The sequence below is a fragment of the Octopus bimaculoides genome, chromosome 18 (genome assembly GCF_046866305.1).
Source record: "Octopus bimaculoides isolate indiv1 chromosome 18, ASM4686630v1, whole genome shotgun sequence".
Lineage (NCBI taxonomy): Eukaryota > Metazoa > Mollusca > Cephalopoda > Octopoda > Octopodidae > Octopus > Octopus bimaculoides.
This window is the reverse complement of record NC_142945.1, coordinates 29,814,933-29,834,803: the sequence shown is the minus strand read 5'-3', so window position 1 is coordinate 29,834,803 and position 19,871 is coordinate 29,814,933. Positions and strand designations below refer to the sequence as shown.

At 37.0% G+C, this 19,871-nt stretch overlaps 1 protein-coding gene across 5 annotated transcripts in view; it reads right to left on the bottom strand.

Moving 5' to 3' along the window:
• Positions 1–19,871, bottom strand: part of LOC106867497 (uncharacterized) — a 53,202-nt gene that overhangs the window by 5,190 nt on the left and 28,141 nt on the right. For 2 of the 5 annotated variants that reach the window (XM_089365951.1, XM_014912383.3), the window contains 5 exons: positions 16,073–16,600; positions 9,459–9,904; positions 7,090–7,806; positions 3,838–4,078; positions 2,025–2,268 (listed from right to left, as the gene is read on the bottom strand). In XM_089365951.1, the coding sequence (XP_089222077.1) occupies positions 2,025–2,268; positions 3,838–4,078; positions 7,090–7,806; positions 9,459–9,904; positions 16,073–16,600 (2,176 nt within the window). The other 3 variants (XM_089365952.1, XM_089365953.1, XM_014912399.3) reach the window with 3 other exon arrangements.

Here is a 19,871-nt window from a genome sequence, read left to right as displayed (position 1 = left end):
ACTAATTTCTTTATTAAGCCTACTGAAGAGGTTATCAGACTCCAGTTCATGCATCGATTATTTCTGTTGTTCTATATTGTAAGGTTGTTCCCAATTTATTATCTTGACTTTTTTCTAAAAATTTTAGTGATTTCTTCCTTTTTTTCCGAATTCATTCTACGAATTCGTAGGTAGGATTAGCCGGGATCAGTCCAATATCGAGTAAGCCTCGATCCTCTGTAAAAAAAATTCTTCTCAGTTTGTGAGCATAATTAAAGATACACCTGAAGAAGGTCAGCTAGTACAACGATCAAATTGTTGTAACTATAACAACTATGAAGAGGAAACCAGTGTATAATAGTAATTCATAATCTGAGAAATCTATTTCTTAAAATTCAGCTAAAATATAATAAGAAATGGGATATATTTGTGATTGTAACGGCGCAATAATTACTGCATTTCCATGATCTTTGTACAAGATCTTTCCTCAAAGATTCATGTGTATGATTCATGTGTATGCATCATGCATAGTTGGTGACGATTTACTGGGGCTAACCGTAGATTTCACAACATTGATACATCTCTCCGTGGATAGGAACATCAGTCTGTCTTCCAAGAAACTAACGAAACATTGGTTAATTATGCAGTACTTCCTTTCTTTTAGTACTTTTTTTTTATCTTGACTTGAAATAGGTACAAAAAGTTTAACAGACTTGCTCCTGCTGTTGAACTAGCTACTGTTTCTTAACAAGCCAAATTACAACCAAACAAATCTGTATCTACAAGAAAACCAACTTCTGGATCTCCCTCACTATATTGAGGATGGGTTTCAGAAAGGACGGATAACAAGATCCGTCTTTGTGGATCTATCTGCAGAATTGGACACTGTAAACCACCGTCTCCTCTTGAAAAAATGTTGAAATTGACGAAAGACTTGGTGCATACAAATCTCATTGGGGCGCACCTGAATGACAGGTACTTCTTTGTTGTTTTGAACAAAAAGCAAAATCGCTGACGGCGGCAACGGAATGGCTTACATCAAAGTATTGTGTTGGCCCCACAGCTATGTCACAGAAAACTAAATGGCTTATCTATACTGATGGTCTCTGTGTAACATCCCAAGAGAGTACATCTGAGGTAGTAGAAGCAAACCTTATCTCAACCCTAAATGAACTACTACTCTATTACAAACACAACCACTTGCGAAAACTCAAGTGGACTATTTTCATCTCAGGAATCATGAAACTAAGTGGCCTCTTAACACGAAATGATCTGGAACACCGCTGGAGCAATCTACCTATCTATTGCAGAATTGTGTTGGATCATATTCTCTTCTTAAGGGAGCACATCAAAAACACCAAATTGGAAGTTGGTTCTCGAAACAACATTCTACGAAAACTGTTCAACACCAAAATAGGGATCCACAGCACACACATTAAGATCTATAGCTCTGGCCTTGTGCTACTTCTCTGTAGACTATGCATGTTCTCTCTGGAATGGATCAATCCATGCAAGAAACTTAATCCAACGTTGAACAACAATCTGTCACTCCTCCATGGGCGTAAAACCCGGCCAAACGTCTGAAGCTTCTTCAGCTATGCTCAGCCCCTAACATCTCGAAAAAGAACCAGACTCCGTTCTTCAATTAACATGGGAACCCACTCCGCTGATGACCTCTCTCATGGGTTCAGTGACAGACATTCAACAACCTGAGAATGAGAAGAGGATGATCAAAAACTGTTTTAGTCTGATGGGGTCACAAGATTGGCCCAACTGACTGAGAATGTGGAGAGGTAGACCACACTGCTTTGTCTCTTTTCTTCTATTCAACCCCTGCAGCACAAAAGACTTTGCAGAGTTCAATGAAAAGGAAAAGATCTGTGTGAAGAAATGGGAAACTGCTATATAACTATTACGCTTCGATAAATTCAAAGAAATATTTGAAACATAAATTGTCTTTGTGGCGGGCAGTGTTAGTGACGAGATATAATTCTTAACTGAAATAGATGTATATTACACTGAAACAATGTAGCAGCTTTACGTACTAGGCACCAGGTGGCGGTACTCGATACGTGATTCCCATCATGTCCAAGCGATGTAATTCTTTGTAACCAACTGTAGATATAAACTCAGTAAAATCAGAAGTTTCGTTCAGTTGTTGAGTTCCAGTTTTCTCCCAGTCTGCTTCATGCCATGCTCGCTCTGCAGCTGCCAGTAATCTTGGGAAAAACATTTCAAAAACTTGTTCATCTGTTCTTACTGATTCGCTCCACACATTACACTGCAGACCTTGTTAAAAATATAAAGTGTTGATGAAGATAATAATGACGAAAAAAAAATGTATAACAGTAGGAAAGTGTTGGAAAAGAGGTCCATGAAACATTGAATGGCACTTTGGGAACTGCGAGCTGGCTAAAGTTAAAGAACTTGAAATTCCTTATGTCGACAAAAGCATGCTGGAGTAAGCGCAACTTATTTCCACTATAACTAAGAGCTGTACAGAAGTTTGTTGAGCTACATAAAGTAGCAAACAACTTTTCTTTAAAATGATTTTCTTTTCCTATGAGTTCTGACTTTTTCATTTAGCGTTTAACTGGAAAGCTGAACATTTCGTTTTGTTTTATATTATCATCACCTTAAACTTTCCATTAAATCATACGACTATATATTTTGTTTGTTTTGTGTTGTATAAGTCTACTGTTTTGTCCGTTCTACAGCTCGTCTTAAAATTATCGCTTCGTCAGAAGATCTCTTACACAGATAAAAAAAAGTTGCTACCGAATATTAGGACATGCCTTTGATGAGCATGAAGTTCTTTCAACTGGAGTCAAAACATTAAGACCAGTTTAAACCTGAGGTAAGTACCTTACAGAGGTTGACATAGAAACATTGCCACAAAATTTTGCATTCGAGAAACAATTCAAGGGATACGAACTTGGAAATACACCATTAAAGCACAGGATGTTATATTGAAAAGACAAAAACTGACAGATGTAACATTTTAATGAAGAGGACAGAAAATGAATTCACCTCGCCGCTGGCATCAAATGAGAAGTGACCAGTCGAGTCGAGATGAAAACGGCTACTAGTGATGAATGTCACCTCCTCCATGGAAGTCAAACCCAGCCAAACAATTGAAGCTTCTTTAGCCATGCCTTGCCTCCTAACATCTTGAAAAGGAACCAGACTGTAAGTTCTGGTCAGTCGAGACTAGATGCGTTGTTGTTGCTACTACGCCCTCTCCTCAGCCAAGATTGTAAGAAAAAGGTGGCAGTATCCATTGCGAAAGGGGTGAGATAGGCGGTAGGAGCAGGTGAGTGACAGGAGATAGTGGTGTTAAAACAATAGAGCGAGAGATATTGTGGTCGGAAAAGAAAGGGAAGAAACTGGCGGTAGGAGAGAGAGGGAGAGTGTGAGAGAGGAAGTGACAGGAAAAGAAAGGGAGAGAGGAGGAAGATAGATAGATAGATAGAGAGAGAGAGAGTGAGGGAGAGAGAGTGAGAAAGGGAAGGGAAGAGAGAAAGAGGGAACAAAGGAAAGTCTGTAGCTGGGAAAAGCAAAGCGAAGAGATGACGACAGGAAGGGAGGTGATAGATTACTGCAGGATAGGCAGAAAGTGATATATGGAGTAATAAATAGATGGATAGATTGGGATAAATAGAAAGAGATTGATGGTCGTAGGTTAGAAAGCACAAAGTTATAAGAAAAATGAATACTGTTTTGTGTTTTTAATAATACTGAAAATAGTGTCAGCAAAGAAATTCACAAGAAAAATAAAAAGACAGACTTGTAGAAATCCGATCAGTTCATGAAAATTCTAATCTTAAGGCAATATTTGAAATTTCATAAACAACTTACCGATTATATTGTCAGGTTTGCTGAGTTTTTCACACAAGTTTCCGCTCGGCCCACACACACTTCTATGAGTTAGTTTTTCTCCATTTCGTTTCATATCGATGTTAGCGTAAATGTTTCCTGGTTGGAAACCAAAAGTTTTTCGGGTATCAATAAATCTTGTTGCCCAGTAATATCCTCTTTCTTCCGGGTCCGGTTCATATGGATGGTCAAAGTATAGATGAGTAGCTTGTGCCATCACAACCTGTCGATCAGTAAAGAGAGATAGATAGATGGAGAAAGAAAGAGAGAAAGAGAGAGAGAGAGAGAGTACTTCTATATTTTTGCCTAATTTGTTGTTTTTGTTATCGGTTATCCATTAACCAACCATAACAAACTCATGGCCTTTCAAAACAATAGATGACCAATTAAATTACGGGACAGACTATAACCCCCTCCCCACTTCCCGCAGGATTTCAGCCACTCGATAAACAAAAAGTAACGGAAAATAATAAAGTATCTTGATTAATACCCGGAAATTTATTACTTTTAGTACCGACTAATATCACAGGTATTAATATAAACTCTAACCCACTTATTGTGGACCGTTAACTCAAGCCCTCAATAGAAAACATATCGCATGTTTATATGTATATATGTAGTGAAACTAACACCTCGATCGCCATTACATACAAAACTACTATCGCCATTACATACAATCTTCTCATTTAAATATAAACAAACGCGGGCGTAGCGGAGAACCCATCTCCTTGTCATCACGTGACTGATTATTATTCGAAGCGGCAACTTCTTCGAACCGTTCCCGCCAGAACGCAAACTGACCAATCACGGCCCCTAATAAGGTCACGTGACAGAGTATTTTTCTGAAGCATTCGGGAGCCGATAATTCGCTATAAATAGAGCAACTCATACCCAGCAAATTAGTCTCGGTTCAGTTCTCTTTGAGAACTGTTCCGTGTACCACACGACAGCAGCAGCAACAATCAGCCAGCGACACATCAACAGCTTCGTCCAGCCAACGATGACCACCGCCGTCGCCACATCAGCAACACGAGTCTACGACTACTAACCAGCATCATCGTCATGACCAACACGATTCTACGATTACTACTAACCAGCATCATCGTCATGACCAACACGATTACTACCAAGCAGCATCAATCACCACCAGCGTCAACACGACTTACTATGTACACCAAACTAAACCACCGCGGCACATCTCTCTCTTCGATTCTGTTAGGTGACTCAGCTTCACCACGATAAATAAACAGACAAGAGAATTTCAGCCAGCGACGAACATCTGTATAACAAGAATCACGGCCCGGCATGGAAGCCACAACACCACAACTAGTGATCAGCACTGCCACACACAGCCTCAACTCACTTCTTTCACATACAGACTCATACTAATGTGTACCCAAGAACTGGTATAAATGCTCACGGTTATTGACTCTCTTTCTATCTGCTGTAATGTCTCACATACACATACATGTATCACTCACATACACACTTTTCTTTGTATGACGGCCTGTCTTTTATTATGTTCTTATATGTCGCATTCACACTCTCACACAGACATACACTTTAATGCTACAATAAATATTTCTGTTATTCATCTTATACGGTTGTGGTCTTTCATTACTGGTCATCTATGTTATCGTCGTATAACATATTATATGTATATCATCATTTGATATATAATATTTTGTGTTCGACCGTGTGACACGTTTAAATAAAAGGAGTCCTCTGTTTTTCCATTCGTCACCATTTCTCCTTTTTGAGTTCGCACGGTCGTTCCTTACATATATATATATATGTTTGTGTATAATTATTATAATTATATAAAAAGAAAAATACGAACTACTACAGTATTCCTCCCTTCTCAACACATGAAATATGTATGTACTATGGGTATGTTTGTACATGAATATATATATATGTGTGTGTTTATATATGTATATATACATGTATTCCTCATTTATATACCTTTTCATTTCTACATAACTACAGTAATCTTAAGATATATTGATTATTTAAATTCCACTATCATTTCTCTTTTGATTATTTTCCTTTCCTCTGTTTATACTTTATCTAATAAGAATAATATAATACACCTAATAATAATAATAATTGATTCCTTTGTACGCATATACAATAAACATATAAATGCATATAAATGTATATAAATGTATTTACGTATATTTATGTATATGTAAAAGTGTGTATATATGTATGTATTTACATTCATAACTTAACCTTATGAACTTTCTAAACTCTCTGACGAAGCCCAGAGGCACACCCAAGTATCTTAATCTTATCTACTAAATACTTCAGTTCACCGAAGGGATGGAAGTAAAGTGGGGTACTATGGCCTCTTGGCTGAAACAGCTGTAAGATACTATTCTACTTTTTATGGTCTACGTTATATATTTTAATAATTACTGGTATTTTTATATTTTATATATTATATATGTAAAGCATAATATGTTATACATGTATGTATATTGTTATAATTGTTTCTTTTTAATAAATATGAATACCACCTCTTGATCCCCTACATTTTCTTATTGCTGTATATATATATATATATATATATATATATATATATATATATATATATATATATATATATATATATGGTGAGAATTTACAAAAGAAAAACAAAAGACGAAGACGGATGTGTCAATAACAAACGGATGTATTAGTTTAACGCTCGGGAAGTGAGAAAGTCTTTTACGTTTCGAGCCTACACGTTTCGACAGAAAGGAACACAGAAATAAACAGGGAGGGAAAATAGAAGACAGTATAGTGGCTAGCGATCTGTCATGGCGAATGCCGGACAGAGGGGTCACACAGGAGAGCTAGGAAGAAGGGGCGATAATAAAGTAGTGGTGATCCCAAAACGAAGGTGTGCCTGCGTGTGTATGTGAGAGCGTGTATGTGCGTGTGCGTGCGTGTGGAAGGGGGCTAGTGACATTGACATGTGTGTGTGTGCATGTGTAGGTGTGTGGATGATGGTGTAGGTGCTGGGAAGGGGGTCAGTGCTAGTGTGTGCAGGATACACACACACACACACACACACACACACATATATATAATTAGATATATGTACATATACACTCATACACACACACATACATACACACACATACTCGTACATATATGTAGAGATAGCTTCCAAGTTAAATGGATAGATAGGTAGATAGATAGGCATACTGAAAATTCTCGTATATCAAGAGAAATTTAATAATTTACCTTATATCCAGCATTGGCGAACTTGTATGCACGGCTGGCCTTGTTCCATTCCCATATATTGTCCCAAGCATAAGCTGTTACATTTCTATTTTGTAATGAATTTCTCGGAAACACTTGTTCACTAGTGTCCATTAGTCCATCTTCCCAAGCGGAGATGTCCAGATTAAGAGGTGCAGTTAAGTTGCTAACCATAGAGACGAAATAATGTTTTATCTTACTGGTTGTAAAAATAGATGAATTCAATAGTTTCTGGCAAGCGGGTGACTTCAACCAAGCTCCATCTCCTACTTCGTCTCCTCCAAAGTGATAGTTTTTCAGCGGCATGATAGGTTTATGCATGGCCTTTAGTTCGTTCAGTAAATGGGTCAGAAATCTGAAACTCCCTGTCACGCATGGGTTTAAGGCATTGTCACTGAACATCTGCACAGACTGGTAACGTGATGTATCATTAGGATCGGTCAGTAAATACATTGAACCCGTGCTTCCACTGATTGCTTTGGACCGCGCCTCCATTGATTTTATGGCGGCACGGGCATGGCCGGGCATATCTAGCTCGGGTATAACTTCAATATAATGTTTTTTGGCTGCTTTAAGAATTTCCTGATAGTCTTGAACTGTGTAGTAACCATTCACTGATGAGTTCATATTGGGACCAGAGCCAAGCTGTGACATCAGACATATTCTCTCCGTCATATCGTCACATCGTTTGGAGCCAATCTGCAATATAAGCAATATGGTGAATTACTGATCAATGAGAGACATTGTAAGGAAAGTTTCTTTATATCTTTATATACATTTGAGTATCAGTATCTGTATATGTGGAATGATGAGCATGATAGGTCTTCTGAGATTTACATGTGTATGCATTTATAAGAACGCACATGTCTGAACGTATGAGAGAATATAATGCATAGACAGCTCCTTTTTATATGTAAGTTAGTGTGTATGTGCATATGGAGGTGCAATGGCCCAGTGGTTAAGGCATAGGATCGCAGTTTCGATTCCCAGACCGTGCGTTGCGAGTGTTTATTGAGCGAAAACACCTAAAGCTCCACGAGGCTCCGGCAGGGGGTGGTGGCAAACCCTTCTGTACTCTTTCACCACAACTTTCTCTCACTCTTACTTCCTGTTTCTGTTGTGCCTGTAATTCAAAGGGTCAGCCTTGTCACACTGTGTCACGTTGAATATCCCCGAGAACTACGTTAAGGGTACACGTGTCCGTGGAGTGCTCAGCCACTTGCACGTTAATTTCACGAGCAGGCTGTTCCGTTGATCGGATCAACTGGAACCCTCGACGTCGTAAGTGCATATGTAGGATGTCTGTACTAGGTATCTACAAGTCTATTCCATAGAGACGCACACATACAGTTATGATTATGCATATATACATACCTGTGTAAAGATCTCACATATACATAATTGCATACGGATACTCTCAAATATGAATGGTCATATCTCTCCTACTAAAAGTTACACACACAGACAAAATAGGTTTGTCTTATAAGTTGAACATAAGAAAATCGAATTTCATATGATCGAAAAACCAGAATACTGAATACAATAATGTCGAAAATAAGAGAAACGGTCTTAAAAGCTATTTATTTACACTTTTATAAATGAGTTTATTTGTGAAACAATTTTTTTTATTATACTGCATCACAATAATAAAGGTAAACGAGAAAATTAGCATATTTACACACAAAAATAAATAGATTAGTAAATAGAAGTTTTTGCAAGATACAATATTGAAAACAAAAGCATTGAATAATTTATTTATCGAATACTTCTGTTTTTTAAATTCTCTCATGATTGAATATTTCCTTTCTTTTCTTTCAATACAACCATAAATATACCGTAAGATCAAGGCCAAAGCTTATATATTAGTATTACAGAGCGAATGAGTGATGGTAAATGGAGATATGCAAGTGCACAAGCCAACTTTTGATCTAATGGTATTCAAGATATTAATATTTGTTTTGAAAGAATGGAAGAAAATTCTAATTAATATGAGAATTTAAAGTGAGGAAATATTTGATGAACAAACTATCTACATTTTGTTTAGGTGTTCGTTGCATCCCTGAAGAACACTTTTATTTATCTATTTAATTTTTGTTTTAGATATCTCGCTTATCTGTTATTATCGTGTAACTTCTCGAATAAATTCCTTTTTAAAACTGCAAATAAATCTTATATTCCTTCAAAATGTTTCAACATTTGGTGTTTTGATTTTTAACATTACAGCATTCCGTGTTCTGCATTTTCGTTATTCTGAATTTCAGTCATTTGAAATTTGGCCTTCTTATGTTCAGCTTTATAATTGCTACCCACATAGAATATACACATCCACTCGACTATGATATTGGACTGACCGATGTCAATTCGGGTAGGCCTGGGATCTCGATCCTCCATCCTTCGTCATCGGTGAGATGCAGATGTAACTTGTTCATCTTGTAGGTAGCCATAGCTTCAATCAGTTTGAGGATACACTCTTTACTGTGGAAATTCCGAGCCACGTCGATCTGAACTCCACGATAAGAGTAGCGAGGTCTGTCTCTGATGAAGGCTATGGGCACGGTGTAGCCGTTGGTGGGGTTTCCCGTCTTCAAACTGAGCAGTGATTGTATACCGTAGAAGACACCTGCTTTACCTACACCTTTTATCAGGATTTTCTCATCGCCTTCATGAATTGTTATCTCGTAATCTTCGTCTGTGTCTGGTCTAGATCCGTCGCCAATGAAATGCAATTTTCCAACGCTGAGGAAAATAAATTTCTTCAGAGCCGACACTTTCTCTACGACTGGAACCTTTAGCTTGTCTGTCAATTATAAACATTTGACATTAATGATAGAAGGGGTGATGATAAGGATACATATAGTAGTGATGGTAGTGATAGTCATAACAATAATGTTGGTGTTGTTGATTGTTCTTTGTGTTGTGGCAGTGATGATCGTAATTTAGCTAGAAATAATCTTGATGGTGTTGCTAGTGATGTTTATGCTGGTGTTAACACACCGAGATTGGTGGAAGTCATAATCATGTTGTTACTGGTGATAGGTCTGCTAAGTGGTAGACATATTGACAGCGATATTGTTGGTGATGATGATAATGATGTTAATGGGGTGACAGTGGTAATAGGGGTGGTAATGATAGTTGTATTGGTGTGGTGTATTGGTAACCCTGAAGATGAAAGTTGATTCTGATATTCATGGTGGTGATTGTAGTTATTCTTGTTAATGATACTGAGTTTTGTTAGATGTATCTACCAGTATATATTGACAACAATCTTGATGTATATAACAAAATTATTCTTAGTAGATATATCACTAACAAGAGTAATAAGTTGTTGTTAATGATACTGTTTAGCAACAGAGCTATAATGAAAGTTATTCCTGCTATAAACATCTCGTCTCTGTCATTAATTATAATCCAATGTTTCTTTTTTAGGACAACACGGTGCCATTTGAGGGAGACCTGTCTCTTTTACTAGTAGGTTGGGCAACCACATTTCATTGGCTCATATCAGCAATATTATGAACGGTGGTAATGGTATTTTATCGTTTAATTTCCAAAATCCGAAAATCTTCTGTTAGAAATTTGCTCCACAAATGATAAATCACTGAAAGCGCACCGAATTTTTTCGTGAAATGTTTTCTTAAAAGTAAATTTTATTCATTTTGTTGGATTTTGAATGTATCAAACAGTGGGAAAATAAGCTTAGTGAGAGCTGTTTAAACCTAGGACTTTTTTATATAGCTAGTTTACAGTTATATATTATTTTGATCTTATAAATGCTAAAATTTAAGTTAAAAAAAAACAAATGTAAGAAGCGAAATAAATTTTTAACTCTTCTATATGGTTGACAGGATAAAGCGACTGTGTAATGGGTAGGTTTGTTCTGGTGGAAAACATTCTGAAATCTGAAACAACTCCTGCCACAAGCATTTTGGATAAAGAATTATCAAATGTATTGCAGGAAATAGTGACTTGTTAAGGAAGTGTTTTGCAAATTTTCTTAATGCGTTTTCATTAAAATAAGTTAAAGGGAAAAGTTGTATTGTCACATTTTATTAAAATGTATTTTTTAAAATCAAAATGCTATACACTATATAATTTCACGTTATGTCATTTTATGTTACTGAGAAACATGAAAATAAAAAGATGACTAACTATGATAAAGAGGACAAAAAAAAAAAGAAAAAGAAAAGAAAAGGAAGGCGGGTGTTGAGAAGTGAAACATTATTTCATTCATTTACGACACATCTACCATAACACAGTTTATTAGTAGAGAACTAGTTTCGCGGTACAATAAAAATCAAGAATTACATTACTATTACATTTCGTATGGAAAGTTTTAAAATCCTATGTTTTAAACTAAAAACTATAGACGAGTTATTCGTCTTCTTTTGATAATTATATTTGTGTATAATGAAAATTATGAATAACACATTTATGATGTTGCTCAAGATTTTCTGGTTTCAGTCCAGATATTGGAAACAGTTGATCGAAATACAATTGAATGAATTACTTAAAATAAGTTAAAGGGAAAGGTTGTATCATCACATTTTATTAAAATGTTTTTTTTTTTAATCAAAATGCTATACACTATATAAATTCACGTTATGTCATTTTATGTTTACAGTCTAATAACATCGCTTTCTACTTTAACACACATTTATAAACTACAACACTTTTAATGTTCTAATAAGAACTAATTTCATAAATCTTTAAAGTTTTAATATTTCCTATAATCTAATATTTGCTATAAATTGATTAATTGTTGATGTAACCAACTATTTTTTCTAACTATTGTTTTCCACAAATCATATTTTGACCAACTGTTCCTGAGCAAACTGCCCGCATAACATATTTTCTAAAGCCTTAAATTGCATTTTTAAAAATTTGCTGCACACCGTTTCAGAATAACTGGTCTACAAGATAAAAATTGCATGAGAACAATTTGTAAAATTTCTTGTGATTGAGTTGTATCAACTTTTCTCTGATGTGCTTAATAGGTAAATTAGAGTTCAACACCTTTATTCTTATTAGGCATACACTATCAATGTTTGATGGCTAGTTCTATCTCCTGGAGAATAAAATAGAAATTACTTTTTACATACGATGCTGGCCCATTATATTTTTCTTCCAAATTTTCTATTCAAATTTTCGCCTTTTGCAACTTTGTCAATGGATGTTGACAAAGTTGCAAAAGGCGACGAAAACCTTGGAAGAAAAAATACAAAAAATAAATGAGTGGAAATCGAACCGGTGAGTGTTTTAGATAACAAGGCATTAAGACAATGCGACTCTCCCCAGATACATCATAATTTGCTTCAACACACGAATTCACATAAAGAATTTTGCAAACCAGATACAAAACCCATTGTATGTAATTTTAACGGGATAGTCTGTTAACCATTTTTCCACATTTACATAAACGTAGTTATGTAAAATTCAGAATCTAACTGTTTGCGAAACAGCAAAACACCACAGCTGTTACTTAAAAACTGCTAGCATAATATCATAAATTAAATGTATATATCTATGTATACGAGGAGGTATCCAAAAGTAACTGGAAAGGTTCTCTGTGGGACAAGCCAGTTGTAGTTCAGACTTCAGCCGCTAGGAACCATTTGATGTGACCCTCAGGCCTCAGTCTGCCGACCAGCATCATTTGCTGCGGTCGTACTGCCACGAGGTACGATTTTGTTTTGCAGTGTTTCTCCTCTGTTCGTCGATTTTTGCGATGGCTGAAACGAAGGAATAGTGTACTTCCGTGAAATTCTGTTGTCTTCTGGGGAAATCGACAGCCAAAACAGTTGTCATGTTTCAAACAGCTCACAAGGACGCTTCCATGAGCAAAACGAGTGGTTTTCACACTTTAGGAATGGGCACTTGTTGCTTGAAGCCCAACCTTGCCCAGGTTAATCGTCGAACCTCCCGAACGAATCACGCCAACAAATTTTGAGCGAGGAATTGCGAATGAAAAGAGTTGCAGAAAACTTTGTGCCTCACTTGCTCAAGGAAGATCAAAAGTAGTCACGACTGAATGCTTGTCGTGAACTGAAAGAATAGTTGGAAATGGATCAGGAGTTTTTTCGAAGGTCATCACTCTTGATGAAAGCTGGTACCACGGTTACGACACGGAAACGAAGCAACAATCAAGTCAATAGAAGCATTCAATGTTACCGCGCCTCCAAAAAGCGCGCCAAGTGAAGTCCAGTGTCAAGACGATGCTGCTTTGTTTCATTGAGGCAAAAGGAATTGCCCACACAATTTGTTTCTCCTGGTCAAACTGTTAACCAGACATTTTACTTGGAAGTTCTGAAGCGTTTGTGAGACGCGGTGAGACGAAAAGGCTCTGACCTGTGACAAAGTTGAGAGTGGTGGTTTCATCACACTGTGAGGCAGTTTTTGACCTAAAATGGCATGACCTCGCTTATTCACCCTACCTATTCACCCGATCTTGCTCCCAGCGACTTTTTTGGTTCTCCCGAATGAAAAAAGTCCTTAAAGGAAAATGTTTTGCAGATGTGGAAGAGGTGAAGATAAAAAACAATGGAGGCGTTAAAAGGCATCACTTTGCAAGAGTTCCAGGACTGCTTTGAACAGTGGAAAACGCGTCTGAACCGATGCATTGCTTCAAATGGAAAATAGTTTGTAGTGTTTCTATTAAGGATTTGTATTCTCTCCCAAAGATCTCAAGCTCAGCCATACTTTACTCTAGACGGGTTGGTATGTATGCTGTTCCTCCAATAATAATAGGTATATAGCTAAAAGTATATCTTGGGCAATGGATTTACAACCACCTTATCAATGTCCATAGATGTCTTCTTTCTCTTGTATTATTCTTACCACATTGGTGTCCAGAGGGAAGTTGTTTTCCACAACAGAACGTATCTTTTTCTCGTCGTCCTACACAACAATACCTGCCCTTGTGTTTTAGTTCAATGGCTGCTTTAATTTTCAAGTTCCACCAATATTCTTTTGACCCATGGTAAAATTCGCCTGAGGTATTTTTTTTTTCTATCCTGTTCCAGACAGTTCTGGTCACTGCATCATATCTTATGGGAAGATGATATCTTGACATTCTCTCACAGTTTTGGTTTTCTGCCTTTAATGCTGTATGTACTTGGTAGGGATCTCTTGTTCTTGAATGTATGGAGATAGCCTTCAAAGGGTCATAAACTTGTTACTCCAAGCTAAGCTTTTGACATGATCGATTCCTTCTGTGGTTTGTGTTTTTCGTGTCAAGTACCCTGGGACTATCTTCTCATATAACTGGTCCATTTTTTATAATGTTCTTCTGATAAATAGATTTTATCAATGCTCTTTAGGGATAGCTCTGTATCAGCTTTTATTTCATACCCCTCCTCAAGTTCATTAGTTATCCTAGTCATATTATTAATTTCATGGTCATACCTTGGACAAAGTAGTAACTGGTCTCCTTCCTCTGCTTGCAGATGTTGCTTCAGTGTCACAATACGTGATTTATATCCCATCAATACAGATTTGAGACCACGACCACCATCCTTGCGTGGGAAGTACAGCCTGTCTACATCTCCATTGATGTTGAAGTTTCCTGTAACACTGAGCAGCTTGCGAGTTCGAACATCTATCTCATTGAGCTCTTGTAGTAACCGGTTGAGAAGGCTAAACGTCGGTGTGAAGACAGGCACTGCAAAGGTGTTGTGGGCAATATGCTTGTTTTAAGCCGAGAGTCTTGATGACCATATTCTTTTTACTCTCTCGATGTATTCATTCCTTATTTATGGGTCCGTTATATCTGACATACTCATCTTGTTCATAATACCTATAATTATCATCTGACTGTTGAAGCTTCACTGTCTAGCCGTTCATTCTTCGATTTTCAGAAGAGGACAGAACTTTTACACGTTTTATTATCAAAAATAGCCATTTGGACTCACCAAATTTCATCCCAGAGTCTGTAGAAAATTGAATTATAGGGTCCAATTGCATTTTTATGTGGTTGATATTTGGCCCATACAGTTTCAGGTCATCAACAAAGAAAATATGGGAGATACTTCTGGATCCTATGTATGTATGTATGTATGTATGTATGTATGTATTAGACGTATACGTGTAGGTGTATGCATGTGTGTGTGTGCGTGTGTGGGTGCACGCGTGTGGTGTGCATGTGTGTGTGTGCGTGTGTGCGTGCGTGTGTGTGCGTGTGTGTGTGCGTGCGCGTATGTGTGTGCGCGCACATGTCCATGAAGTTAGTGTGACCCAAACACAATCTCGTGACGACAGTTTTCGTCACTGATTTCAAAGGATGATAGCTAAATCTGTTAAAGAGTAGAACACAAATTCTACATATAGTATGCTCAGATATAGTACTTTTCTTCTAAGACAGGTCAACTTTGGCAGGCAGCTTTAAATAGATACACAATAAAATATATTTTGATTTGCTTCTTAGGTGGTAGTATGATGTAAAATATAAAATAAATACCGTGTAAAAAATATAAAATGTATGCCAAATACATAAATATCAATATTATACAACAGTAGGCGCATTGATAATACCGTTCACCGTTAATAAAGTAATTTTGTCACGTAGACAAGGGAACTAAGTATTTTAGAATATAGATAGAAATGGGAAGTTATGAGGTTAGTAAGTTTACTAATGTCATAACCAATGTAAGTTTAGTGCGTTGCATTGAAATAGGAGTCATAATCAAATGATAGACTTCAGTAACAAGTAACTAGGATTTTATCTTCTCAGTGCTGAAATTTATCTGAATGGGAAGTTGCAATATTTATATCTTTGCTGAAAATTACAATGTAGGTGTAGCGAACTCATTGACAATAGAATCTATTTGCTATTAAAGCATGAAATAGCCTGTTCAAATTGTTAGTTCAAATTGGAAATCGAAATTAGGTTCCATACGTTCAGTTGCCCAGAATTTATCTCACACATATAGACTCTCCCAAATTTTTCTGAAGAATAAAGAATATAACATACCTGAGAGGAACTGTGCTTCATCAATAGTTTCTTTTGCTGTTACAATCACCCAATCATTTGGATGGATAAGCATTTGTTTGTGAGAATTTCTTATGTACATTTGAGGCTTGGGTATAATTCTTTCAGCTGCCTTCTTTTGATGCACTTCTGTTGGTAATGCGTTTACACCATAACGTTCACTTGGAGAATAAGGGTGGAATTTATCCAAAGGACCTTGCCTTTTGTACTGGTTGGGTTTGTTAAAAGGTTTCACGAAATTTAAGCTTTCACCAGCAGTACTTTTTAAAACACGCGATTTTAAGTTCTTGGCTTTCACAAACCAGTTTGGCATTACGTCAGTTTTGGCCACTGACCAGTTCTCGACCCAGTATCGTATCTTGAATGACTGACCTGGATAAATCGGCTTGAAGTGTTTTGTTAGAGATAATTCGTACAGGCAACCTTGTGTGTGTTCAAACATTACACCATAGGCTTTGTCCAAATCAGTAGAAGATATTCTCATGATGTTGCAGAAGTAGATTTTCCATTCTTTAGGTGATAGAAAAAATAGAAAAGAGAAGAAAATAAACTAAGAATCTTTAACAAAAGAAAAGAATGAATGGAAACAGAGACAGGCATGAAGAGGGAATATATTTATATCAGAGATTGTGCTGAGGCTATAAAACAAAAATGAAAGTTGGGGAAGTGGTTAAGAATATCAGCAACAAAGTGAAGAATAAACACCTACAACTGAAGAGAGTAGTGTAGACGAATGAATTTATTTTAATCCATTATTAGTATCTAATCCATCAACCTTTGATGGAAGAAAAACAAAGTCAATCTAAGCTGAATTTGAGTTCTGAATGGAAATGGATGTAAATGGATGCTACTAAATATTGCAAATCAATTTATCTGGTGCTCCACCGATTCTGTATTTTACCACTCTTAATTTTGCATAAAGATACATATATTGAGTAGAGGAGGCCATTGTCGGTTGAACCGATGCCCAGTACATTGTGGTGTAAATGTGACAAATTCGTGTAAAATTATATGCTTGCCGAAGTTGTATCACCAGATAATATATTCTGGATATTGACTGCTGGAAAATATATGTATAGTTCTAATAGCATTGAAAAAATTATAAAACCGAATTAGGTTTAAATAGTCAATTTTAGTTCTTACCCGATTCTAAGATTTTCAAATACACATTGTGATGTGCATGAATAGTCAATTATTTAATCAGCCTGTAAAAAAAAAAAAAAAAAAAACCCAGCTACTGGAATTTTTTTCAAATAACTACCATAATTTTTCAAATCTTATGCAGTGCTGTGGATTTGCATGCTGATGATGAAAACCACATTCATTTTCTCCAGAAATTAACAATGAAAATGTCTATAAAGTTATGTAATTTTAGCCTCCATTGTGACATATCAGAAGGCGCAATTCTTTGTTTCCATGGGAACACTCTTACCTTTATCGTTGTGCCGACGATAAGAAGAGAAAAACATTATGAAATTTTATTTTTTTTAATGAAAAGAATTTAATGAAAGAAAACAAAAATTGTTACGCAGATGAAAAAATTTGATTAAATACGATTAAAATGTTATGCAACTTGAAAAAGTTTTTCGATTAAATAGGAAGAAAACAAGTCAGCATCAATGATGATCTGTTCGAAGCACTCTTTGAGTGATTCGAACAGATCGTACATTTTGTACCTGTGGCGCCTCATGAACTCGCAGAGATACGAATCTACTTTAGAAAGAATGAATGCCACAGTGCTGTTTATTTTCTCACTTGAGGCCAGTCCAAGTGCTTTCCTCCTGTAGGTACCGTCTTGTGAACTCACCATTCTGGTCACCTGATATCTCTGGAATGTGTGAATATGCTCGCTCGCTGTATATCGTTGTTCTACGCAGAATCGTTGTTCGAATGCACTGTAATAGAGTGTCACGATTCCAAGAACACACTACGCAAAGTACTATTTCTCGTGTCTAACGACAACACACAGCTGGAAGCCCACTGTTCAGGTCACGTCCTACTTTTGCTTTAGTTTCATTTCGAAAACATTGTCTCGTTATTCAAAACTGAACCACCAATCTTTAATGGGCGGCAGAGTAGATCCTCCGTACATACCTCGTAATCAACAACGACAGGGCTGCCGATCCCTAACTCCTACACACACGCGCACACACACACACACACACACACACACACACACACACACACACACACACACACACACAACACACACAACACACACAACACACACACACACACACACAACACAACACACACACACACGGACGGACGGACGGTTGTTTGTTCTGTCATTCAGGAATACAAAAACAGAATCACACTCCTAAGAGGAAGAGATACATTTTAATGATATTCTCATGGACCCAGACAGTTGCGACCTCCGGTATGTCGGCAACTGAGATTATCAACTGGCTAAAATTACCTAACTTTGAAGGCTTTTGATTATTTATTTCTACAAAAAATGACTGTGATTTGAGTTAAATATCAGTGTAGAAAATCTTTTAAAATTCTGGTGGTTGGAAATTTTTTTCAATCCGTTACTTGTCTTCCAACGAATGTTCAGCGAACCATGGAGCATGCAGCAACAAATTTCTTTATTTTTTCTGTGTATGAAGAAAATAACAGTGTATGCATCTGCTTAGAGTTCCGCAGCCATACATCTTTACGTTTTGAGTTCAGATTCCAGCGGGGTAGACTTTGCCTTTCATCCTTTCGAGGTTGATAGAATAAATACCAGTTGATTACTGAGGATCGAAGTAATCGACTTAATCCACCACCGAAATTACTGGCCCTGTGCCAAAATTTAAAGGCAATATATGCGCGTGTGTATATGTGTATAGATAGATATGTAGGAATAAATATTGCCGAAATATTAATTGCTGGATAAATAAATAAGCAAACGCTTTCATACACTGTGCATATACAAACACGCTGTCGTGTATATTTATAGGCGTCATCGAAGTATATGCCATTAAGCATTTTGCTCGGCGTGCTAACGATTCTCCCAGCTCGCCGCCTTAACACACACGCAGTTATTAATAAACATTTACGCAGAACACAGCATATATCGAAAAAGACTACTTTTTAAGCCTTAGTCGTGAAACTAGTTTTTAAGGTAATTAGATTTTAAGTCTTTAGAAGTCAAAAATTATTTGTACTTTCGCCAGAACTTATTTTAGGTTGGCTGCACCGCCTTTAGCACTCATATGCTAAAAAGTGGTACACTTGTAGTTATGTAACCAATGGTTGACCTTGATCACTCTAATTTTCTTTCTTGTGTTGCAGAGTAAACATGGCTGTTCCGCTGGCAGTGTACCCCAAGGAAGCACAGAGAGATCAGTGGTCCAATTTCTCTGGTCTGAAGATGTGCCAGGGGCTGAAATTCATCGCAGGCTTTCAGTACATTGAGTGGACAGTGTTCAACCGCCTAGAAGCGTGTAATGGTGAATCGAGAAGTTTAAAAGTGACTGGACAAACGTGAAGCACGAAGAGAGAGCAGGACTCACATCGACCTCCACCATTGACGTGAAAATTCAACAAGCTTGAGAGGTTCAAATCAGTCATGGTTCTGCATACTAAGTCATCCATGACAACTTCGCTTCCATAGGATCTGTGCGAGATGGGTGTCAAGAGAGCTTACCAAAGCGCATATGTAGATCTGTCAACGTTTACTCCATCACTACAACTATGAAGACGAAGCTGTTTGGGGGAGAATAGTCACAGGAGATGAGATCTGGGTCTCAAAAGGCAAAGTATGGAGCGGCAACATCCGGAAATGCCTGCG